Here is a 26858-nt window from a genome sequence, read left to right on the forward strand (position 1 = left end):
AACATTCAACCAACTAGGCTATTCTAGTACAACGTACAACCAACCAGACTATTCCAGTAAAACATTCAACCAACCAGGCTATTTCAGACAAACAAACAACCAACCAGGCTATTAAACATACAACAAACCAGGCCATTCCACACAAACATACAATTAACCAGTCTATTCCAGTAACCAGGCTTTTCCAGTAAACATACTGCAATCAACCAGGCTATTCAAGACAAACCTAAAACCAACCAGGCTATTCCAGTAAACATACTGCCAACAACCAGGCTTTTCCAATAAAAAAAATCAACCAACCAGGCTATACCAGTAAACATACTGCAATCAACCAGGCTATTCAAATAAAACATTCAACCAACCAGTCTGTTCCAGTAAACATACAACCAACCAACCAGGCTATTCCAGTAAACATACAACCAACCAGACTATTCCAGTAAAACATACAAACCAACCAGGCTATTAAACATACAACAAACCAGGCCATTCCACACAAACATACAATTAACCAGTCTATTCCAGTAACCAGGCTTTTCCAGTAAACATACTGCAATCAACCAGGCTATTCAAGACAAACCTAAAACCAACCAGGCTATTCCAGTAAACATACTGCCAACAACCAGGCTTTTCCAATAAAAAAAATCAACCAACCAGGCTATACCAGTAAACATACTGCAATCAACCAGGCTATTCAAATAAAACATTCAACCAACCAGTCTGTTCCAGTAAACATACAACCAACCAACCAGGCTATTCCAGTAAACATACAACCAACCAGGCTATTCCAATAAAACATACAACCCACCAAGCTATTCCAGTAAACATACAACAAACCAGGCTATTCCAGTAAACATACAACAAACCAGGCTATTCCAGTAAACATACAACCAACCAGGCTATTCCAGTCAAACATACAACCAACCAGTCTAGTCCAGTAAACATACAACCAACCAGGCTATTCCAGTCGAATATTCAACCCACCAGGCTATTCCAGTCAAACATTCAACCCACCAGGCTATTCCAGTCAAACATTCAACCCACCAGGCTATTCCAGTCAAACATTCATCCCACCAGGCTATTCCAGTCAAACATTCAACCCACCAGTCTATTCCAGTCAAACATACAACCAACCAGGCTATTCCAGTCAAACATTCAACCAACCAGGCTATTCCAGTCAAACATACAACCAACCAGGCTAATCCAGTCAAACATTCAACCAACCAGGCTAATCTAGTAAACCACACAAGAAACATTGCTATTCCAGTAAAACAAGTTCGACAAACCCTTATTCCCTGCGTCCCATATATACTTTTAGGTTTTGATTTTTTTTCTCTAGTCCATTCCAGTCTAATATTTTCTCAACAGTGACAAAGGGTAAGTGCAGTGTGCACCGAAAACTAATACCCAGGTAGATATAAATGATTCATATTTACAGAGATGAGACTGCAAAAACTCTTAAGGAGGATGGTCCAATCCTTGGGTGAGATGAACGTTTCATCAGTGTTAAAGCCAGGATTTTCCTGCTGTTTTCGAGGGCTCTAACCCATCACTATTCATGTTGTTTTAAATGTTTCACTCCCATCAATATTCATGTTGTTTTCAAGTGCCTTTCTCTCTCTTATTTAAAGTTCTGCTTATGTTTCACTGATAGGCAATCCCAGTAATGAAAGTGTTTTTATGTCATACCAGTATATTAAACTTTTATCTTTTTGGCATCATTCAATAATGTACGCACTTGGCACTTGGTTCGGCCTTGCAAAAGATGCAAAATACTGATTTTGATGTCTTTATTATAAGATTACAACCATCCTTTATAACAAGGTGTATGCATCATTGTGGTTTATGATGCCATAAAATATTAAACATTTTTCTCTGTTTACAACATAAATCTGAACACACTAATGGCATAAAACTCATTGAACTGTGAAAAGCCAAAATGTAGCCCAACATTATTCATGATGTCTCAATTTAAAATAGAGCAATCCATTATCATCATAAACCAAAAAGCGCACTACTTGAATTCCAGGTGTTAACTTATTATGCACAAGTAAAATCATGCACCATGAAATTTTTATATCCAAAAAATGCATAAATTACTGTGTTTAATGTTTTAAAAATTAACCATATATATCGCATCTCCAGTTTTATCATAAATTTGAAATTACCTAAATATATATAAATATCTGTGTGAAATGCATTAAGCATAACTCATATACATACAACGAAGTCGAGCATGAATAATGGACATGGATGGCAGAACGCTGAAATGGTTTTAAATAGGTAATATTTGCTTAGGGGTTTTATGAAACAATAAAACTTCACCATCAGACATTGAGGTGGTCAAGCATGATTGTTTTCCATTCTAAAGATAAAATTGCCTTGATAATTGAACAATTGCCCCTCACTAGATCTATAACAACAAAGCAACCATTATTATGTTATTATTTTGGTCCGTAACCAAACAAATCAGAAATCAAGTATTCCCCTGACATATAAAAAGTGAACTAATTTGACTGTAAAATTGTTACTATCCTGACAAAAACAGTTAACTCTTGATTGTTCGATGATATGAATAGGCTATAACATTATTGAAGTTATCATCTATATGTTTTATCTGTTTTGGGGTGGGTTTTTTCTAGCCTTCACTATAAGGTTTGAAATGTAACCTAGATAATAAATTGGTTGACCTCAGCCACTCTGAATTGCAGTGGTTAAGATGTTCACTATTAGTGATTTATTTTTGGTGAAATTTACTGCCTTCTGAAGGCTGTTTGTCCTTGATGATCATTATTTCTCGCTTCAAATGTTACCATCAAACAGTTTTCACGCACCATTAAAAAAAAAAAAAGCTTCACTCTCCTCAGAACTATATAAAGACGGATTTGACTATTAACATAATCTGAATCACTGCACGCATAGCCATGACAACCATGCCTTATCACATATCCATACGCATTTATTTTCACTACACACAAAGGAGTTCAAGAAAAAAACACATTTTTACTTTATTTTACTTAACTGAGGTGGGAGAAAAAGCATCTACCATAGCCGCTCGTGTAAGATAGGTTCATCCCAACCCTACACTCTGGTCTGGATGAACCTATCTGACACTCTTGGCCATGGAAGATACTTATTATCTTGATCCCTATTCAACTTTTTTTTTGTCAAAGACACTTTAAAGGCAAACAGTGATACTTACATTAATTTAAAGCTGCACTCTCACAGATCGATTGCTTTGACTACTTTTAATTATCTTCTATTTTTTGTCTTAGTCAGATTCAATTTATATGCAAAGGTCTGGAAACCAGCGATACATGAGAAACATTACAAGACTGCTGTCAAAATATCAGATCACATTTTTTAAATATTTACATTTGAAAATTGGAATTTTAAGGTTAAAAGCATTACTAACGTTGCTTAGAAAAAGGAAATTTTCATCAGTTTTCACAAAAAAGTTCATCTGTTTTTATTGTAACTAAACTTATATGACTGTACTGAAGGCATTAAAACCAAAATAAGCTGATTCTGAGACAAAAACTGTTAATCTGTGAGAGTGGAGCTTTAAACTCGGAATTGAATTTCTTTTAAACCTTGATAATATGAAAGGTATGTAATAATAAATATCATACAGACAGTAAATCAATTTAAATATAGAGAAATTATTGAATGTACACAATAACATTTATCCTTGAAAGAAAATACAAACAAAAGGGGTGAAAGTGGTCTAGTTGTTGGGAATGACCATCTTTCACCAAAGAAGTTGCTGGATTCGGTCCCCACTACAGAGTTTATCATGACGTGTCAAAACAGAACTACAGTAAGATGATTCTATTTTATATAAACAGTTATCAGCCTTCCATACAAATGAGTTAAAAGAAATTAGTTTTAACAAAATAATTCCTACTTATTTTTATTTTCATACACATACATGTAACTGTCATGTACATCATGTATTGCAGTTGAATATAGATATTTAACAACAACTAGACACAATGAAATCAATCTATTCCCCATCACTTTCCACATCCTGCCCAGCAGAAAATATCCTAGTCAAAAATGACTTCTTCTTTAGCAAGTCGACATCACTGGGTTCTTCAGTCAAGTCTTTTTTCAGCCTTTTAGCGTTTTTTACTTCCTTTGAAAGCCTCAACCTTTTCTTCTTCACAATTTCTTCGTCGGTCTCTCTCAGTTTCACAGAATATATTTTATCACTATTTTCACCACCATCTTCATTGTCATTCACTAATTCATCACTTGTCTGCACTTTTAGTTTCCGTTTTGCGATTTTGTGGAGATGTTCATTTTTCTCCGCATTACGCACATAGAAATTTGCCTCACGTTTTGCCTGTGATATTTCTGTTCTCATTCTCTGGGTGTGTACCGCCTTTTCGTATGCCAATCTCTCGTTTAAGTGAGCCCACTTGAAGCGGTGAAGATATTTTATGTTCCATAACTCCTCCCGCCATCGATTTTTCTTCTTTCCTGAAAAAAAGAAAATAACAGTAAGCAACATTTAAAAGGTACATCATCATGTCCTTAATGGTTAAGAGTGTTGAAGCAATATTCATTACAATGATATTGTTCCAAAAGTACAAGGGCAGTATTGTTTTTCTGTTTTCGGCCTCATCCCAAAGACTTAATAAGTTTAAAGTGACACTTTTATTCAAAATCGATACATACACATGTAAAACACACCTCAATTTTGACTGATTAACCTTTAATTACTTACTAAATAATGCATTTATGGAAAATATTAATTACTGATAACAAGATTGTAACCATGTATTTAATAGCAGAAAGCGCAAAAATATGATTGGTGAATGCTTTACTGTCATCTACTATAGTCTCATAAGGTAGAAATACCGTGTATTATGCTCATTTCTTTCAAATTCAACTCGGTATCCTTCATAAGAACCCTTGTTTTCGACATTTATTCATCCTTTTTGGAATATTAAAACAATATCACTAATTGTGGTAAATCTTATTTGGGAGTAAGGGTGCATCTTTAATAACTTTAAAAAATTGGACTTACATACCATAAATTTCTGTATTGAAGAGTTCATATAATTATATTCTTAAAGAAACTTGACCACAATCTTTTAAATCTGTTCTGTTTATTATTTATTCATCTAGGTAAAATTGGAACTCCAAACTATTATTATTAACTCTAAATTAAGGTTAAACACAATGTTGCAAGTTTTATTAATGGATAACAATATGACATAGTTAACGTTCTCCAGTAACAGATTTTCACAACCTATTAAACCAAAACACTATCCTGTTTTCATTCAGTACCTCCAATAAGAGTGTTGTTAAGAGATGCAGCTACGCTCTTGGCGACTTTCTTGTCTTGAAACTCCACCCATCCCTCTGAAAACACACGCCCCTGCTTTCCCCGGGATTTTACCTTCACTGCAATGTAATTTAACATTTATAATAGTTCATTTAACACTTTATGCAAAGATAATTTTCTAGATACCATTTCATCAAGATTCTTTGGAGTGATTTTTCTCCAAGAGAGATTTTGGGTGAGTAGCCTAGGAGTGATTTGTGTGAGTGATCTTGTGCCTAGGAGTGATTTTGTGTGAGTGATCTTGTGCCTAGGAGTGATTTTGTGTGAGTGATCTTGTGCCTAGGAGTGATCTTGTGTGAGTGATCTTGTGCCTAGGAGTGATTTTGTGTGAGTGATCTTGTGTGAGTGATCTTGTGCCTAGGAGTGATCTTGTGCCTAGGAGTGATTTTGTGTGAGTGATCTTGTGCCTAGGAGTGATCTTGTGCCCAGGAGTGATCTTGTGCCCAGGAGTGATTTTGTGTGAGTGATCTTGTGCCTAGGAGTGATCTTGTGCCTAGGAATGATCTTGTGCCTAGGATTGATTTTGTGTCAGTGATTTTATGCCTAGGAATGATCTTATGCCTAGGAATGATCTTGTGCCTAGGAGTGATTTTGTACCTAGGAGTGATCTTGTGCCTAGGAGTGATTTTGTGTCAGTGATTTTGTGCCTAGGATTGATTTTGTGTCAGTGATTTTGTGCCTAGGAATGATCTTGTGCCTAGGAGTGATTTTGTTGCCTAGGAATGATCTTGTGCCTAGGAGTGATTTTGTGCCTAGGAATGATCTTGTGCCTAGGAGTGATTTTGTGTCAGTGATTTGTGCCTAGGAATGATTTTGTGTCAGTGATTTTATGCCTAGGAATGATCTTGTGCATAGGAGTGATATTGTGTGAGTGATTTTGTGCCTAGTAATAATCTTGTGGCTAGGAATGATCTTGTGCCTAGGAGTGATTTTGTGTGAGTGATTTTGTGCCTAAGAATGATCTTGTGCCTAGGATTGATTTTGTGTCAGTGATTTTATGCCTAGGAATGATCTTGTGCATATGAGTGATTTTGTGTCAGTGATCTTGTGCCAAGGAGATATTTTGTACCTAGAAAGATTTTGTGCGAACCATTTTTGTGCCTAGGTGTGATTTTGTGCAGAAGATTTGTGCAAGTAATTTCCTAAAAGCAATTTTGTGCCTAGAAGTGTATAAATTTGTGTCTGAGAGAGTTTTTCAATAGAAGTATTGCACTGTTTTGAATCCTTCTAGGTTATAGACCTGTACAAATTTTTTCTTGTTTTCGAGATGGGCCAACTGTTCAACTTTAAACTTCACAAGATATTATGACCATCAGAGACATAAAATGTGATGAATCATTTTTGGTTAAAACCATCACCCTATCTGCTAGCAATATTAAACAATCATGTTTGGTCACATGTTTCTTAGTGTTCATAGTGTAATGAATGTTCAAGCTGGATGAACCCAAAAGGGCACCCAAGCAAATTCCATCAAGTGCTAGAAAGTCCTTCTTCGGATATTTGTACGCGACTGGCCTAATGCATTCATACAATTATGTTGATCAACATAGAATGTGATCAATTCATTATTTAAAATTACCATTATAATTACATTTTAAAAAAAAATCTTCACCATTAGAAATAAGTTCAATTTTTCGGCAACAGATAATTTATTAACAAATATTTTAGACAATGTTGTATACAATTGAATAGATGACATAGAACTAATCAAATAAGTACAATACTGATATTGAAAATGATGCCATAACCTATTGCGGCTCATACAATATACATATCAAGTTTTCTATGTAAAATACTGTCAGTATTGTTATTAAATGACGTTAATACAGTACACTCCTTGGGAAACTACCACTTTCCTTGGTCATTCCCAAGTATTTTTAAATTTTATTGCGGACATCTGCCGAGTACGTTACCCGCTTTCCTCGCTAAAATCTGAGTTGTTTGTTTTCCGCGGAGGGTTTTATTGCCGGTATCGCCGGTGATTGTGTAGTTTTATTGGCCTCAAAGCGGAACCCCGAATACTTTAGAAAATAAATAATTACATTTGCAGTTATTTGCGAAAATTCGCCAAGGAAAACGGAAAGTGGTAGTTCTGCGAGGAGTGTACTGTACTGGTTGGAGAGCAGTAGCCGGCGGAAAGCAGTAGCCGGCATTCGCTATTTAATCATGTTTTTATTTTAAATCTTCTTAAAGAAGGGGGAATGGTAAAAAGAACCGTATCCAAGCAACACCATTTGCATCGAATCCAACACAAAGCGTAAGTTTTAACATTTTATTTACGAAAAGTATTGGAAATGTCAAGAAGTTCGCCAACTTTCTCGTGGGGAATGCTTACGTGAATGTTACTGCGCATGCGCAATTGAATAAATTCGCATATATCTAATTATAGCATTAGCATTTACCAAGTGTTGGTTATGAACGATTATTCGTCGATGAATCACAGCAAAATGCATTTTTTAAAAAAGCCTGTTGAAATGATATTTTCATATTGCCCGTCAATCGCTTTCAAACAATATTGAGACATATTCAAAATTGTATGTATCCATGGTGCGGTTTTATACGCGTTGTTAAAGCGAGACTACTCCACCGCTTGGTTACCAGTATTACTTCCCTGTTCAATAGAGGCGCTCCATGAGGAAATTATACTTAATAAGCCAATAAATATCGGTTTTATAGTCAAGGAGCGGTACTGAAATAAAACTGCCGGGTACTGCTTCTCATAATCCGTAAATTGGCACTAATTGATTACCCCCTTTTTGGCCCCAAATTAGACACGCGCTTCGTGACGACACAAATTTTAATATTGTAAAGTTTGTAGACCTTGACCCCTAGTTTAATTAAATGTAAGTATTATTTCCGTTACATTTCGATCTACCGAGAAAATCTTCAAAAACATGCAAAAACTGCCGGCTACTGCTCTCCAACCAGTACATCATTTCAGAACACTTGAGTCAAATACCTGTTGTCTCTGCATCATACATCCATGTGTCTGTGCTTATAAATATTGAACATTAGTGAAGATTGGATTAAAAAAAGAGAGTGGACATGAGAGTGTACATGCAGCCTTGCAGGCGACAAAATAAAACATCTGACTCAGGGTTCCCGCTGGCGATCGCCATTGTCGCCATTTGCGACAAAATCGCAAAAGTGGCGACAACTTTTCAAATTTGGCGAATTTATGGCGACAACGATTTTTTTCTAAAATATTTTCTTAAAATGACGTAAGTGGTGACCATGCGGCCTGCATGATAATCGATTCTGTCACTGTCATAAATCAAGCGCATCTGCTGGTGCGACAACAAAAATTGATCCGATAATTAGGGCAAGCAGTCACGGCCCAGTCAACACCTCGCTAATTATTGCAGAATTTTATTGCTTTCACGGATAAACAATGACATCCTTTAACTGTTATGTCTCTTATTAGCAAACAATTTTAATATTTAGCTCAACAGCCTTGTTGTTGCGTAATTATCGTGTTAGTTTTAAATATGCAAATCGTAGAATTTTATGTTGTCGGAAAGTCACGTGATATGCAAATTTCGTAATGACGTTTACGCGCTAAAAATAGACTTGCTTTCGGTTTTGTCGCAATTTGTAATTGCTATAAATGCAGCATTCTAAGAGTTCAAAAAGATTAACAGAAATCAAATAAATAGGATTAAACCCCATTTGATAAGGCTTCTAATATGTTGGCTGGAGTAAAGAGTAGGTAGACAAATTTCTATTAGGAAAGTTATGGCCCTAGTTTGACAATGTATATTTCTTTGAGTTTCCATTTATTTTAAATTTATCTCATAATTTCACAAATGTATTCTTTTATTGTATGCAGGCATTAGACTGAAATCAACATATTGATGTTTATGTCACATTTTTTGCAATATATTTTTATACAATGAATTTTGTCAACAGAATAACAATTTGCTATTAATATCTTGTGCTTCATGTACAACAAAATGTTATGATTTGCACGACAATGTGCTAATTAAATGCAATTTAAGGCTCTTAAAATGCTTAAACCCCATGAGCTTCGGGGGGCTTCGCCCCCTTGGCCCCCACAAGGGCGCTGCCCTGGACCCGTAAGGGGGCTTATCGCGGCCCCCTTAACCCCCCGCGAAAAAGTGGCGACAACTTTTTAGAACCCAGGGGGAACCCTGTAACACAATAAACAGTGTTAAATAAACCATCTACTTTTAAGTATTTTCTTTTACAACGGCATCTGAATAATGGTATTGAGAGTATGTGTTTATCTTAGAATCCTTGAGAACATAATAGGCAAAAGGGAGTCTGCGCAGTTTGGACTAAAACATATGATCTTGTTTATGTCCACTTCCCCACCCACCAATTTTGTATTGGAAAATTAATTTACCATTCGGCTGAAGAAAAATACGACCAACTTCGCCAAATACTTCAAACTGTCTGCGTACAATATTCACATTCATTAACGTTGGAACACTACTTAGGTATATTATGCCACTTTCTTTATTTTTTTTCGACTTTTTCTTGTCTGGTGTATTTTGTTTGTCCACGTTTTCCTCCATGTTGAAATTCGGATTCCTTCGCATTACGTGAATTGACGAAAAAATCCGTAGATATCCGATTACTCCCTCCAGAGAGTTATTTCCCTTGAATCGTACTTTCCAGGAAGACTTTTAGGTTTTAGTTAAAAAAAAACATTATAAAATTTGTTATTCACCACAATCGTTATCTTTGCAATTCACGTTATTATCTGGCTCCGGTTTGAGACGTCTTTCACAAGAAACTAGTCGCGTAAGTATGTATACCATAGGGAAACTGAAAGTAGAAATGGAAACCACCTGTTTTCGACGGAGTCTGAGAATGAAACAGGCAACATTTGAAATATAACTTATATTATAAGGTACTAGGAGCAGGGGTCGACACTAACTTTTTTGTAAGGATCTCGCTGGGACACCTACTTTTGAACTTTGGGATCCCTCCCTTTAACCCATCCAAAATCAACATTATTTTTTTTGTACTGATACTATGTGTTAAAACTTAAAGAAACAATCAGAAGCCAGACAAACACAATATTATTTTATTAGTCAAATCTTACAAGATATGGTAGGCTTTCTTTTGAAAAAGAACCACATTTTTCAATGCATCCATTACATTTTCATTGGAAAAGTTTTCAACCTTTTATCCTCCGTTTTAGCTGTCTACTTGGCCTAAAGTAAAGGTTTAGGTGTACGCCTACAGAGGCGGAGGTTGTGGGTTGATCCCTGGCCGTGTCATATGGAAAGACATTAAAAGTTGGTACAAGTAGCTCCATTGCCTGGGGCTTCGAATTTAAATGGAAAAGTGTTGTACTCAGTAGTGGCTTAAACCAGGAAAGTTCTACCCCATGTATCGGTGCTTTACACCAAGCATGTAGAAGACCCAAAGGGTCTCTTTGAAAAGAGCTTGGGTATCCTTTGACTTCCTTTCATCCCTGCACTCTCTTTTGATAGCTGTCCTTTCATCACAAACGATTTGTAACAATCCAAATTTAATGAAAAAAAAAAACATTATTTGAAAATTCCGACTTCCGGCAACTTGACCTTGTAGCTGATTGGCTTGTATTTGGAAACCCCAAGCTAGCTGCACTTGAAACAGACTTTGTTGTTTTCAAAACATTAACTTATATTTATTGAATTTTATTCTTGGTCGTGATTGAGCTAAGAAAAAGTAATCATTGATATCTCACACATTATTGAAATGTGACCTTTTTCTACGCAAATGCTAGTGAGGTGGCACTTTGACCACAGTCATCAAAGTTAGACTTTTGGTGAACAAGCACGAATTCCAACACTAGTACTTGTCATCGACATTCTTAACAAACCCCTCAGGCATGTGCTAATTTCGACCAATATGACCATTGTTCATAGTATGATGTCGATACATGATTGTATTTGTAAAATAAGTCTTACATTTAGTTATAACTGGAAAGAGCATTTCTTGTTACATATCTTTATCAGTTTACTTTTGTGAGATAAAATCCATTTATTGAACAAGACTTTATAGAAAAAAGACATAAAATCCATGTACACCTAGAAATCTAGTCCAGGTGGATGGAAACAATCAAAGTAAAATGAGCCTTAAAGTATGCAATTTTCTTTAGATATACAAAAGATGCATTTTTCTTAAGATATACAAAAGATGCATTTTTCTTAAGATATACAAAAGAGAACCTTCCTAACAAAGAGATACCATCAAATATCTATTTATTAAAGCATTTTATGTATGGTATGTGGGAAAATCTCAAAAGGCCTAACATAAAGTTTGGAGACAAGCCACAAATAAAAAAAAAGCCAATTTAATGTATTTTATTGAAATTTAATCTGTTTAAACATTTCATGTAGGACAGACATATGGCAGACAATCAAAGGCTATAAAGCACTTTGAAAAAGAACATTAAAAATAAAAAAAATATACTTAAATAGTTGAAAACGTTATAGGGCTAAGGCGGCCCGGTTTTTCGAAACGCAATTTTAATGTTTTTTTCTTGTTTTCATTGAAACTCATTACTTTTTTAAATGGGAGAGGATCTTTACTTGAGTGGTCAGTTGAAGATATGTTAGTCCATAGAAATAGGCACCAATAGAGGCTTTTGACAATTTTTTGCTTTTGGAGGACCGTTGGAACAGCTATATGTAGTTGGATGTCCAAGTGTTAAAAAAGTTCATTTAACAAAGTTAACTGAAAAGTTGTTGATTTTTTAGGATTGATAACTCTTAAATTGGAGTTTTATATATATCTCATTGTTACTTTCTCGCAGGTTTGGTCGAGTTAAAAGTGTATCGCCATGGCGGGGGATGGTGAGCTGAAGATGGTGAAGTCCATGGTGAGATCTGTCCTCCTCAGCTGCAAGGAGGGAGTTCCTGCAGACATGCTTCAGAGTAAGAGACCAGTGATTCATATTGTTATCTGCTTTCGAGTGAGTGAGTCCCAACTGGCAAGCATAGCTTTTCCCATATATTAAACAGGCCCGCATAAGTTTGAAAAATACTTTTATAAAAGTAATAGGTAAGTTTTGGGTATGTAGCATAGACAAGAAATAAGTTTTGTCTGTCTCTGATATAAATATGTATGTATGTACCGGTACAATTCAATTTTGCAATTAAGCAAAATTACTTGAATCGGAAATTCCTGACTGGCACTTAGCTTTCATACTTATCGTAAAGATTCCAACAACACCCTGTTCTCAAGCAGTTTAAAAAAAAGGGAAAAACGATTCCTGTGATATGGCATAACCTTTTTTGGCAAAGCTTACTTTACACCACAACAACACCTTAAATTACTAAAATTTGTTACTTGATATATTTTCATATTTAGATTACCCTGACAATTTCCGAATGGTTTTATTAATAAAATATAACATTAAAACATACGGTCCTTTTTAATAGAATTTTACAATGGGTATTGAAGGCCTATATGCAGTTCCATTGGCTGAAAATATATAGGCTTAACTCTAAATACTTGTTGGATATTAATTGAAATTTAGAACAATTCTGTTAGGTACATGTACATTCGCCGTTATCAATAAAGTTTTAGTTATACAGCTTTTTTAACATATTTTCATTATTTGGTTTAAAATTTAGTGCGAAATGAAATTTCTGCCAGTATTCAAGATGAAAACAGATAGTGACAGTAGACGGAAACAAAACAAAATATGATAACTTCAAGCCATCTGTGATTTTACTGCAGAAGTTACCGGGTACGTATAAAATCCTTTATCAAAGTGTGGCCCAGTCCTATTTCTGTTGTTGTGTTTGGAATAATGATTTATTAAATGACCATTTTTCTTGCAGGGGACTACAAGGGCATTGTCGGAGAGTTCATACCATGGAAAAAACTGGGGCATGCATCATTTGAAAACTTCATTATGTCCATTCCAGATGTTGTCAGGATTGAGCGGTATGAAAATGGGAGTTAAATGCATGATCATTATTGTATGATATAGGGTGAAACCAATTTAATTCATTGTTAATCAGATTTAAGTCAACAAACAAAATTGTCTTGAACCCAGAGTGGCTTGAGCGAAACCATTATTTCCTACATAATCAATAAATTTGTATTAAGAAGGAATATCCTGAACAATTTTAACATTATATTCCCTTAATATGTGTTTTATATTGAAGGAAATACCCCTTGAAGTATTCATTTTTATAATTCCCGAAGGAAGAACATATAGTTGCTGCTTTATCTGCGCTTGTCCAGAGAATATCTTTTTAAACAGCTGATTGTATATTAATGATTTTGAAACATAGACTGAAAGCTATATGTACAAGTGCAGTGTGAAAGAACCTAGCATTAGTCATTGCTGAATTATCTTCCTCTTTCACACTTGCTAAAGTTTGTATTACCAGTGATAAGGAAACTGCTTGTTTGGACCATCGAGTAAAAAATACTAAAGGTATTTAAATGAAATTTAGATAAGAGATTTATAGCAATGTGAATGGCAGAAAATACTGTGTGCAAGAGCTTTAATTCTACCTTCCATATTTCCTGAATATTCCCTTTACCATATAACTCCAAAAATATAGTACTGACTCTAAACTTTATAAAACTAATACATCTAATTATGGAGAGCTAATTGAGGAGGAGTTCAATTGACAAGAACTGTTACTCAGTCTTTGGTAATTTTAGAGTTATAACCCTTTGTTAAAAAAATTATAAACTTTTGTCTGCAGCATAACTCCAAGTCTTTGATATACGGGTATTGAAGTCAAAATTTATGTACAGATATATGTATTAAGGAAAAGTGCAGTGGTATTTTTAGAATTATTGCCCTTTGTTCATTTTCAGTTTTGTCTCAGGCATAGCTCCAAAAGACTAAGATTTTGACTTCAAACTTCATTAAGAGATAGATCTTAACTGAGGAGAAAAGTGAAGTGCACAATAAACATAAATATAGTTTTTATCACTTAGGGTTCTTGAAAGTATTTTAATATAATATTGAAGCCATTGTTATGATATTGCAGACGGGGTGCAGATTTCATACTGAGAGCTGTGGCGGATGAGACCACCGCCCACATACAAAAACTTGTTTCCAAACAGAAGGGGAAGACACTGAAGGTTTGCCTGGGGCTGTATTCTTAAAGCATCTTAGTGATCATTTTCAACCTCATAAAATTTTGATATTTTTCGTAGGTGGAATTTAAGTGAATTAACAGGGGTTTTTACACTAAAGATATGAAAATAGGAAAGAAAAAGGTCCAAATGATAAATTAATTTGAATAAGTTTGATTTGATTTGAGTTGATCTATATTTGTTGCACATGATGCTTTTAGATGCTTTCCTGTATTTTGTATTGTGCTTTTACTATATATTTTGGAAATATTGATTTGATGAACATGATACTTTACACTTCACCAGTCTAACAGATATGGTTGCTATACTCTGAAAGCATACAGCATTCGAGAAATATTACAAGTTTTGTCATGTTTGTCTGCCCTTTGTCACTTTGAAGATTATTTCACAAAATCATTATGTTAACTTCAGAAGCCTGCGCGAAAGCCAAGAGTTGGCGGGGCAGGTCAGTTCCTGTCCCGAGGGCGTGGCAGACCCCCTCAAAATAGACAACCTCCTCGAAACTACCCTGGCACACCCCAAAGATATGGAATGCCCAGCTTCATACCACCACCGTTTGTGAGCAAGTGAGTTTGGGGGCTGGGGCTGGGTTGGGCGTAGGGGGATGTAATTGTGATTTGCATGCTTTTGTAAATCTTAAGTTTTTGATATTTTGTAACATATAATATATATATTATGGCTCCATTCTGTATTTCCTATGAACTATAATAAACTGTGATACCACCAGTATTTCTGTATCTTTACACACTTTAATTGAAATAAAAAAAGAGTTTCATGTGCTTACCAAAAAACATGCATTTACACATGTAATACACATTTCAGGCCATTGACCCCTATAACAGTACGCGTAGGGAATAATGCGTACGGTACACGTACCATCATGGTGAACAAAATGCTGAATAGGGCAGTTACAGACGCTCAAATGGACAGACAGGTGAAGTCAGAGTGGGATTTATTATGATCTTTTATTGATACATTTAATAAAAAATTAAATTTGTTTCCATAACAGATTATTTACTATGAAATCTTTACCTTACCTATGGTATCTACTAAATTAACTGTTATTAAAAAAAGAACAACATTTGAAACTGAATAACTTTATTTATGGTTGACATTAAATTGTGACCAAACTTGGTATGTATATAAAGATTTTTATTGAGGACTGTCATGCAATTGCATTTGGGGCCTCTTGTCAAGTTAATGTCAAGGTCACTGTTATCAAACTAAATAAAAACAGTTGGAAATTAATCTCATTACTAGGCTGAAGATCTTCAGTCAATCATTCAAAACCTAGTTTTGAGGAAACCCTGAATACAGGCTTAGGAAATGTTTTTTGCAAATTTAACTTAAAACAATATTAAATTGAGACTAACATTGATCATTGATGAATCCATTCTGGCTAACAGAAACCAGCCAATAGTAAGTTTGAACTGCCCCCTCGGTTCCGTAGACAGGGTGGAACACCTGCTGTACCCCAACCACACAGCACACCCGTGAGACGACCCCCACCATCCAAGAATACCAGGGAATTTGCTTCAAGTAGGTAGTCAGAAAAATGGATAGTTGTTATTAAAAGTGACCATGATGTATGGGTTTCCTCTTTGACTTTTTTCCCCCACAACAAAAGACCACATAGTTGTTAGTGTGAAAATATAATGTTGTATATACTTGTTGTATAAACTTGATTCACATTTGTTATGAAAAACAATAAGTTTAAACCACCGTGGTTGAATTTCTGAAAAAAACTAATCAGTTATTTCTTAAAATAAAATTATTTTATCTATATAATTTTTGTATTTAAACTTCTTTAAGGATGATGAAATTGATGATTCTGATGGTGGTGTGAGGTGGTGTTAAGATATATAATCAACCTCTGAGTAAACAAAGCTTACGTGGCCAAATTTTCCTTTCTGGATTAAGTGGCCACCTGTCTTAAGCAGCTACTTTGGCCTTTACCAAATGGTGCCAACTTAATACAGGTTGACTGTACTCTCCTTTCCTCCCCACAGTGGCCAACCCAGAGTCTTACATCAATGAGTTAAAGCAGCACCTGGATCAGACGAGGCAGAAGTTTACACACAACACTGTGCCGGCGGCCGGTGGCGGGTTTGTGTGTAGCCTGGTTATTAACAAGAATACATACGGTAGTGAAGGTAAAATAGTGTGTTAGGTGCTAAAACACGCTTGTTTAATTTTGTAATGCTTTCGAAGGGATTTTGCGCAGAAAAGCAGGGGATTTTGTTTTAAACTAGGAGGATGTAATTGATCAGCATGAATTGCTCTGGCGCATGAACATTTTTTGCATGTTATTTGTTCTTAAGCATTTAATTCTATGAAGGTACAAGGGTGCCCATCTTAGGGTGTGACTAAAAAAGGATGGTGCAGCACCTTTACAATACTCATTAGCCAAAACCTTACTTTATGCAAATCATATTTCATCTGCCCTTTCTTTTAGACATCTTTGAGACGGAGATCGAGGCGGAAGGGGCTGCAGCCCAGAAGGCCATCAAGGGGCTGAATATTCGACAGGAGACCCCGCAAGGTAAATTAATGAAAAAGTTTTGTTTTTGTTGTATATTGACATTAAAGGGGCCTGTGTTAGTCTGTATTATATATTTAAACAAAAATGCAAGTTGGGTTTTGGGTACATACGTATCAACAATACTTTAAGTATGTTATGTTTAATAGCAAAATGTTCAGCTCTATGTGTATAATTCAATTTCGAGATAATTTCTCACGACGAAGGTATTTGAATCGGGAACTCCCAACTGGCATATAGCACTCATAGCAAGGATTTCCTCAACATCCTACATGCTTAGCAGTATAAAGCATGGGTGAAAATGGATTCCTGTCACATGATTGCCCCATTTTGGTATCAAGTTTAAACAGTCCGCAATGTGACTCCATATTACTTCAACCCTGTAACTTTTTATTTTTTCATATTAGGAAGACCAAGAAAACTTGTAATTATAAATGTTAAAATATTAACACTGATCAAACTAATGCAGGCCCCTTTAATGAATTTTGAATGTTTAATTTCACCATTTTGGTTGCTTATTAAACGTAAAAGCTTCAAATTTTAGTCAATGTTAAATTGTTCAGTTGCAGACCACAAAATTTCTTCTGTTTATGTAAAACTAGAAGATAAATATGAATGATTCTCATGCTATTATTTTAAGCAATTGAATGTTATAGAGCAATTAAGCATGGATTTAACAAAGTTCATTTGTTGATACTGATGCATGTTGCAGAAGGCCTGAATGATTGTTATTTCTAGAATGTTATTGAATGGATGTATAAATGTTTTTTATTAGATAGTTTCTTACATTTCTTTGACCTGTTATTTTTTACTACCTTAGCAAGTTTCTGGGCTAAATTTTGAACCTTTTATACAGAAGAGGTATTGTCATAGGCTTGCTGGCGTGTAAAAACATGAGACTTGGACATATCTCAAAAAATAGTTCGAGATATTAAAATGAAACTTGGTACACAAGTTGCCAGCAAAAATATGCACAGGTACAGCAAGGGCTATAACTCTGGCTAAAATAATTGTCAAGTTATGCCCCTTTTGATTAAAAAAACAACAAGCGAGTATCTGCTTTTGCTCTGCGGCACTCTTGTTTGCTATTCTTATAACAGGTCATTGTCATCAGACTAAATATTTTCATATTTTTCATTTTGTTTATTTTTGCATCTTGCTTGCATTATAAAGTGTGGAAAGAGGAAATAGATTGGAACACTCCGACTGGTGGTAAGTGTCTATGTGTCTGAATTATTGGCCGTTCTCTCAATTAACCAGGCGCCAGTTGTCCATTACATAAAACTTATTTTGAACAAAAAGTATTCCCTTAAACCTGATAATGTCTTGAAAGTTGGTTGGATTATCTAATCAATTCTCTTAAAAATCTTAGACAACCCACCTTACACAAACAATAAGGTGTGGCCATAGACAATATAGTGCCTGGTTAGTTGTTGTACACATCTAAATATAACAACAATGGACCCCCTTATCAACGAATGGCTGACAACATTTCATAAGATCAAAAATTTGGGTTTCATGTTATGGTATTAATGTTATTGCAAGATTAATTGAAAGTTTGACATGCAACTCCAAATAATGTTTGTCTTACATTTTTAATCAAGGAATTTGTTTCGAAATATTTATCAATACAACTCGGGCATACTGATTTAAATTGAAATTATGCCCCCCTTCGAAAAGCGGGGTATTTATATATATTGCTTTGCACATGTCGGTCGGTCGGTCCGTCGGTAGACCGAAGCTTGTCTGATTGATAACTCAACAATTCCTGGAAGTATGGTCATCAAACATGACATGAAGGTTGGGCCTGACCAGTAGATGACCCCTATATATTTCAGGGCTCATCGGGTCAAAGGTCAAGGTCACAGTGACCTTTAATGGTAAAATAATATTAAACCTTGTCCGAGTGATAACTCAACAATGCCTAGACCTATGGTCATCAAACTTGATATGGAAGTTGGGCCTAACAAGATGACCCCTATTGTTTTTGGGGGTCATCCTGCCAAAGGTCAAGGTCACAGTGACCTTGAATGGTAAAAGGTTGTCCGAGTGATAACTCAACAATGCCTAGACCATGGCCCTCATACTTGACTTGGAGGTTGGGCCTGACCAGTTGATGACCCTTATTGTTTTGGGGGGTCACCGGGCCAAAGGTCAAGGTCACAGTGACCTTGAATGGTTAAAGATTGTCCGTGTGTTAATTCGACAATGCCTGCACCCATGGCCCTCAAACTTGACTTGGAGGTTGGGCCTGACCAGTAGATGACCCCTATTTTTTGGGGGGTCATCGGGCCAAAGGTCATGGTCACAGTGACCTTGAATGGTAAAAGGTTGTCCGAGTGTTAACTCACATTGCCTGCACCCATGGCCCTCAAACTTGACTTGGAGGTTGGGCCTGACCAGTAGATGGCCCCTATTGATTTTTGGGGTCATTGGGCCAAAGGTCAAGGTCACAGTGATCTTGAATGATAAATGGTTGTCGGAGTGATAACTCAACAATGCCTGCACCCATGGCCCTCAAACTTGACCTGGAGGTTGGGCCTGATCAGTAGATGACCCCTATTGATTTTAGGGGTCAAAGGTCAAGGTCACAGTGACTTTGAAAGCAAACTCGACAATTCCTGGACCTATGGTCATCAAACTTGACATGAAGGTTGAGTCTGACCAGTAAATGACCCCTCTTAACATTGGGGGTCATTAGGTCAAGGTCAAGGTCACAGTAACCTTTAGCACAAAAAGGTTAACAAATCTTCTCCCAGTGATATCTCAACAATGCCTGAACCTATGATCATCAAACTTGACATGAAAGTTGGGCCTGACCAGTAGATGACCCTTATTGATTTTAGGAGGTCAAAGGTCATGGCCATAACACACTCTATCTTCGCACTTTGAATGGTCATAATCTTAAAACTGCCTCAACTGCATCCAATGTCAGTGGCAAATCAGCTGTCATTTCGGTCCATGCATATTTCATTCAATTGTCCATATAATCCTGACAACATGGTACTCAGGGGGGCATAATGTTTGACAGACGTCTCTTGTTGTACAATACTATTGTTGATAAGAGGTGCCCATAAAAGTATAAAAATATGAAAGTAATAAATTGTATCGTTTATAATACTAAAGTCTTGTCTTTTGCTTAGGAAAAGAGTCCAGTTTTATAACAGGGTTTTCATTAAGCCATTTAACATGCTAAACTTTGATTTTTTCTCAAACTTAAATGGACTAATTCACATTTTTAGGGTCGAACATTGAAAAAAAATGATTGTGTGAAATGACAGAAAATGCTCTTTTTTACCAAAAAGTGCTAGTAAGTCATTGAAAATTGAATTTTTCAGACTTAGTTATATATATTGTGTATTTGCCAGTTGCTGTTTGTTCATAGAAGTTAGTAAAAAAAAGCTCACTTTCAACAAAGTTTCATACAATTGTTGCCAAATAATATATGCGAATGAGTCCCTGTTATTGTCTACAAGTCATTTTGTCTTGATATATTCAGCGCCATTTACTAGAGTGTAATGCATGTTGTTATATACAAAAATAATCTTTATAATCTTAAAAAGTTGGATAAAGTTTATTTTTGTTACTTATGATGCATAATGGCATTCATATTTCAGACAATCTTTTCTCTAATAATTAAAAACACATAGTTTGTAGATTTAATAGTAATGGTGTGTGGTTTTATGTAATATCAAAATATACAAATATAACCATATGGAATATACATGTTATATATTGTATAAAGGATTGAACACGTACATACTTTCATAGATCTAAGACTAAGCTATACCTATTAAACACACTTAGGGATTACTTTGTTCAGTGACATCATTCTGTTGCTTCACACTTTTGTTTACTATCATTGGCTTTTGATTGAAATGTTTTAGTCTTCAAAATTGGTATGTGCATTGGTTATGACCCCTATTAATATTGGGGTCAGTAGGTCAGTCAAAGGTGAAGGTGATAGTGCCAGAAAAATGATAGGTGCTCCTGACAGGTGACATATCCAAATCATGAAATTTTAGTAGAATCACAATTCACTTTTGTAAGTATTTAGTTTGGAATAACCATTTTTTATCTTATTGTTTTGGATTTATATTTGGCTTTGTGCAGCAGACACTTTTTAGAAAGTGGGACACATATTTTTGGCTAATCGGGACAGTTATGAATTGGCTGCCAGTATCACAGAATTAAAATGTTAATCCATTAATGTTTTTTTCCATTTATTTGTTTTATTTTAAAATAAAGATTAATGTTTTTTTCCTTACATTTAAGAACACAAAAGAAAACATAGCCAAGTTCAGAAAGTTAACATTTTTATGTGTATATACAATTATGTACCTTTTCAAGATTGCTATATCCTAATAGTGTTATGTAACCCAGGGAAATTCCCAGTGTTAGACTGGGCACGGGAAGTCAGTAAGTGTATATTCCACAGCCAAGGGGCAAAGGGACTTAACCAGTCTTGCTGCAGATGTGTTAGAAAAAAAACACAAACATGGCAAAATTTATATGTTTTTAATTGAGAAAGTATTTTTTGGCCGAGGTTCTGGAGCGAGTTGCTTGGATTTTAGTTCATACAATTTTTTTAAAGTTTGATTGTGACAAGCTGAAAGCTAAAAAAAAACATTTCAGTCTGTGTCCTGTTCAGAAAATAGCACTCAGGTGTCCATTAATAGAGGCCATGACAAGATACCCCTGGAGGGGATCAAACCCACAACCTCTTGGATGAGAAGTGGGTGAGAGGCGGAGACCTATACCACTACACCACTTTTACCCTGTTACTTTTCAGAGTTGAATTCCTTTGAGCTTTAGCCACAATTAAGGCTTCATATAACGTATCAATGCATAGCCTTTTAAATTAAAGCACATCAAAGAACTTGTCTCCTGTAACTCGCTCCTGTCCCTCCATGAAAACAGGACAGGTGATCCCTGCAGCCTCTTGGTTGAGTTAGATGGTGTAGAAGTAGATCTTGTGTGAAGTGCTTGTGTGCAAGTATGTGAATCTCTTCTTTGGTCACTTAACACTGCAGTTTCAGCTTACGCCTTGCCTTTTCAGAGCTTCTATCATAGTTGCCCATAAATGTCAACTAACTATTCCACTCTTAAGTGGGATCTACACCTTAGCAATTTTGATTAAATGTGTAAAGCTCATGTAGGGATATATATTTTTTATCAGTGCTCCAGCCAGGATTTTAAAAGAGCAGGGTGCTGGGTCATAAAGGGCACTTATGATGTGTCTTAGGGTACTTGTTCAATTTGTATTGTGTATGGGTTGTAACTACTTTCAATACTAATAGTTTGTTATGAATACCTGAGCTGTTATCTTTACTTTAGTGTCAAAATTATGTATATTTATCATTTTTATTCTTAATTTAAAAAAATGACTCTTGTCAAACAAAAGGGCACAGCAGGGTGTAGTAAAAAGGCAGCAGGGTGCCAGAAAAGGACAGTGGGGTGCTCCACCCTGCTATTAATGCCTAGCTGGAGCACTGGTTTATTATTTCTGATGGCAAACAGTAAATCACATTCCTCAAACTGTTGTGGTTATGTATCGTGTGGTCAATTTCTGTCTTCCATTGTCACAATGTGTGTTACTTGCCTTGAAACAAAGATGTTTTCCACACTCCCTCACTATGACGATATTAAACCAGTATCAAGCTTTTAGAATTATTGTATAATGCAAATGTGAATGTAAAACTTATGTCCTTCCTAGTAATTGTGTTCTTGTAAAGTTCTTACCTATTCTTCAAACTTTCATATATAGGTTTCATGTGAAAAATATTATCTTAAAAGCTATTGTTTGTTTTAAATTATAAATAATAATTAGGTATGCTTTATTTCTTGTGCTTTGTTAGAGCGCTGTTTTCTAATTATAATACAGCTTTGCTATTAACTCTATGAATTCAAATGAATATTGAATTTATTAGGGATGGCAACGAGTACCGAGTACTCGATCGAACGTCCAAGTACTCGAGTACCAAATCACTACTCGAGTACTCGGAAAAAATCTATAAAAATCACAAAATACACGATTTACAGACGAAGATCTGGTTAGTTGCCAAGAGGACAATTTACGGTCCCTCTAATCCCCGCTGTGTACACAATTGACCCTAATAAATTAGTTGAGAGTTGCAAACTGTCAGCAAAGGGCCCCTATTTCCAATTAGCACTAATGTCAATTAGCCAAGTTTTGATAGCGGAACTTTCAACTTCACAATTCTATTGTTTACTGATGAGAGTGCTTTTAGCAAGTGACGAGCGAACGAGTAGCAACCGTTATGAGCATTGATTTCTTAATGGGCAATGATTATTACAATTGATTGGTTGATATCTTAAATGAAGAATTATGAATATTAATGAGGTAAACAACAATAATAGAGTACGAAGTATTTCGTTCTTTATTCTTATGTATGCTATTAATTTTCGTTCATAGTAATTCTGATTGATGTTCATTATAAATCTCGACTATCTAGAAGCTCGAATAAAATCCGGGTTAAACTTTCAAGCTATATTGTAGCAAATTTGCAGTGCATACTTATATATAAAATCATTAAAGTGAAATGAAAAGGACAAAATTAAAAGCATGAAAGAGCATTTGTTTTCCTTTTATATAATTTTCTGTTAAAGTAAATGATGAAAGTCTAATTTAACGATGACATTATGACCAGTTATACAACCAACGCACAATATACGCCATGAACGGTAATGTATACACGATCTTGTCTTTCCAAAAAAAAAAATCATTTTTTCCGAGTAATCGAGTACCTGAGTACTCGATCGAAAGATTGTCCGAGTACTCGAGTACCAATTTTACTACTCGTTGCCATCCCTAGAATTTATATAACTTATATATATATATATATATCTGCTTTTCTGTCCATTTATTTTCTCTAATTACTGAGTCATGTATTTACATAGTGTCATTAGATGTCATTGTCTTTGATTGATTTTTCATGAAAAAATTATTAACATTCTCTTTTTATGTTCAACCTTGTTGTAGATTAAAATAATTGTATTCGTTGTGATAAATCTTATTTGGGAGTAAGAGTGCATCTTTAACATAAATAAATCAATATATTTAAATGAAACTTGGTACATATGTTTCCAAAGATAAAACACACATGTAAAGCAAAGCCCATTACTCTGATCTTAATTATTGTTCAGTTATAAAACAATATCAGACCAGCGTTGGCTCCTCGGCACTCTTGAGAAATCTTCACCATCTGTCAAACGTTACATCAAATAACCTTGTACTTTCCAGGTAGGGAGGACAGAGTTGATGAATTCCCCGAGGAGCAGAAACAGTTGATAAAAGACAGAGTCAAGCAGGTAGGAATAGCTAGGACCAATAATGTTTTTCAAGACTTAACAGACACTTAACCAGAAACACACAATTTAATTTTCTGCCTTAAAAAAAGGGCTCTGTTGCTTAATACTTTTAACCCAGGCTAGGGAGCATCTCCCATTATTTTTCCCCAGCTTCTGCACGCAAAAGTTATGAATCTGTGGTTTGTCTGGTTAGTGTAGTGGTTAGCACACTGGCATCTCACCAAGGCGTCGGTTCCCAGCGGCGTTTGTGAGTTTAGTTTGTGGTCACAAAGCCAGACAAATGGGTTTCCTCTGGATTCTCTTGTTTCCCTCACAACAAGCAGGGAAACAAATAGCAAGTGTTCGCCACAAACACCTTTACTGAACGTATGGCTGGCAGTGTTTTTTTTCTGCACTTTTAGGGGCTGAAATTCTGCCCTGTTCCCCTCCTGAAAAAGTATATATATTTTTCCCCTACCCAGGTAGAAGAAATCCCCTTATTTTTTTATAGTAAATGTAGCAATTCAGTGACATTAATGGATATGTTGATAGGTTTGTTCTATAAAAGGTTTGACATTAATATGCTATTTATTCCCTATCAAAGGGCCCCTGCACCAATCCCTTAAAAGTGAAAAAAAGGACTGGCTGGTATACATTCTGTCTGTGCCACTAGAGATGAATCCCATGGATGGGCAAATGGCATTCTAAAATAAACCTGCACCCCCTGCAAACATTGAAAGATAAAGCCAATGGTTCTCAAAAGTTCTTATTACTATGATGCAATGTATTACTTTTATTAACTATTTGTTTTTTCCCCCAGATTTTGGAGACAAAGAAGAACGGCTTATGGGGCACGAGAATCCCGCCGCTGTACAAGGAGACGTTTAATGAGGAGCCGCCCGCTGACCTGATAGACATGATCAAGTCCTGGACTGATATAGCATTAGTGGAATTGTATGTATTAATGCACTGGGGTTAAGACATTTTTCAATGCAGCCTATAGGCTTATAAGTAAAAAATTATTTTTAACCCATATATGCAGAAACTTTGATAGCTACTAGAATCAAACTTTAATTTGTCTCTTGGGCTCAAATTAGTACAGAGGCCATATTCACGATTGTCTTGAGTCTTGGTGTGAGACTCAGGCCCAGGATAACGAATTTTGTATTGTTTCAAAATAGCTTTTTTATACATGTTTTTGACAAAACATGTGTGCCTGAGTGTAGATCAGGATATTTGTAAAATAAGCCATTTTGATCATTAATGCTGTTTCAAGTGTTATTTTACAACAATAGCAATATAGGCAATTTTGAGACCTGAGTCTTAAACTTAGAACTGTGACTTTTATGAATTCGGGCCCAAGTTTTGAGAGGCCTAGAGAAAATAAAATCTGGTTGGATAATATTTTTTGGTTGTACAACTATATCACCTTGGCCTTAAAGAAACATAAGTTGACTGTTATTTCAGAATTGTATTGTGCCAAGCTTGATACAGGAGACATATTGTTTTCGCCCTGTTAGTCAGTCAGTCCATCTGTACTAGTAGATGACCCCTATGTTTGTTCGTCTCCAGTCCAGAAGTACAATTTCATGTCTATCATTTATTATTTCTCATCTATGACCACACAATGGGGTAGACAACTGCTTTTTCAAAAAAGGAATCACTGGTTTCATATAAGAAACCATACATAACAAGACAAGAAAACACAGTTTTGTTTGGGTATTCATATTCCCTTATTGTCTTTAATGATTATTCTTCCCAACATGCTGTTTTCAGTGTGGCCAACACGGACAGGGACATTGTGTATCCGATCATACCGGATGAGAATATGGTGAGTGGTACATGCACAGTCAGTGTATATATATTCCCATGTTTTTGTAGTACTTCTTTGTATAGGATTTTACATGAGTTGCCATTTCATACAAACAATTATGAAACCAGTTAAGGTACAGTTTTAATGCCTTTGACAAGCTTTTAAACTCTTCTGTTAATAGTTTCAGAAATTGTTATTCTTAATGGCAACGTATATGAGTTGTTTTTTATTGTATAACACATTTTTTTAGCTGGATTTTTCATAAAAAAATTACGGGTTATAGAATGGCGAAAAACCGGGCTGGCAGTTGTGCATTAACAATTCTGCATTAAAGTTTTCCTTTTATGTAATAAAATCAAGAGTTCTTATCCAATGATTATCAAACTTGGTCAGACTATTTTTCATGATGTTATCTTGAATATATATGAATATGGGTCATCTCAGGTCAAAAACTAGGTCACTAGCTCAAATCTTTAGAAGAAATATTTCACGGTAATAAATTCAACAATTTTTATCAAATCTTGATGAAACATGGTCAGAATGTTTGTCTGCATTATATCTTGCATATTTTTTAATATGGATCATCTCGTGTCAAAATCAAGGTCACTAGGTCAAATCTTAGGAAAAATATTTCCACATCATAAATTCAACAATTTTTTTCATATCTTGATGAAACTTGGCAAGAATATTTGTCTGCATATTAACTTGCTTATTTTTTATATCGGTCATCCCCGATCAAATTCTAGGTCACTAGG

At 35.4% G+C, this 26858-nt stretch overlaps 2 protein-coding genes across 6 annotated transcripts in view; one reads left to right on the forward strand and one right to left on the reverse strand.

Annotated features, from left to right (window-relative positions):
- Positions 1-3923: 3923 nt before the first annotated feature.
- Positions 3924-9917, reverse strand: LOC128205399 (activator of basal transcription 1-like). The gene is made up of 3 exons (XM_052906987.1): positions 9720-9917; positions 5296-5412; positions 3924-4482 (listed from the first exon to the last, which is right to left on the reverse strand). The coding sequence occupies exons 1-3, from the start codon at positions 9913-9915 to the stop codon at positions 4004-4006; spliced, it is 792 nt and encodes a 263-aa protein (XP_052762947.1). The 5' UTR covers positions 9916-9917; the 3' UTR covers positions 3924-4003.
- A 37-nt stretch (positions 9918-9954) lies between these two features.
- Positions 9955-26858, forward strand: part of LOC128205398 (tudor domain-containing protein 7-like) — a 37379-nt gene continuing 20475 nt past the window's right edge. Inside the window, exons 1-14 of one of the 5 annotated variants that reach the window (XM_052906982.1) lie at positions 9955-10120; positions 12126-12246; positions 13159-13264; positions 14332-14425; positions 14852-15006; positions 15263-15374; positions 15847-15979; positions 16450-16593; positions 16896-16982; positions 18153-18191; positions 21348-21398; positions 24244-24311; positions 25111-25244; positions 26067-26121. In XM_052906982.1, the coding sequence (XP_052762942.1) occupies positions 12153-12246; positions 13159-13264; positions 14332-14425; positions 14852-15006; positions 15263-15374; positions 15847-15979; positions 16450-16593; positions 16896-16982; positions 18153-18191; positions 21348-21398; positions 24244-24311; positions 25111-25244; positions 26067-26121 (1272 nt within the window). In that variant the 5' untranslated portion in view covers positions 9955-10120; positions 12126-12152. Of the gene's footprint in view, positions 10121-10156; positions 10230-12125; positions 12247-13158; positions 13265-14331; positions 14426-14851; positions 15007-15262; positions 15375-15846; positions 15980-16449; positions 16594-16895; positions 16983-18152; positions 18192-21347; positions 21399-24243; positions 24312-25110; positions 25245-26066; positions 26122-26858 lie in introns of those variants that run through there. The other 4 variants (XM_052906984.1, XM_052906983.1, XM_052906985.1 and 1 more) reach the window with 4 other exon arrangements.

Source organism: Mya arenaria, chromosome 10 (genome assembly GCF_026914265.1).
Source record: "Mya arenaria isolate MELC-2E11 chromosome 10, ASM2691426v1".
In the NCBI taxonomy this organism is placed as follows: domain Eukaryota; kingdom Metazoa; phylum Mollusca; class Bivalvia; order Myida; family Myidae; genus Mya; species Mya arenaria.

Bases quoted from the DNA above. Each gene is read 5' to 3' on its own strand.
- LOC128205399 (XM_052906987.1), bottom strand. From the start codon at position 9,915: ATGCGAAGGAATCCGAATTTCAACATGGAGGAAAACGTGGACAAACAA. The intron at 5,413-9,719 runs GTAAATTAATTT...ATTACATTGCAG, and splicing joins TATTTTTCTTCAGCCGAATG to TGAAGGTAAAATCCCGGGGA. The intron at 4,483-5,295 runs GTACTGAATGAA...TCTTTTTTTCAG, and splicing joins TAACAACACTCTTATTGGAG to GAAAGAAGAAAAATCGATGG.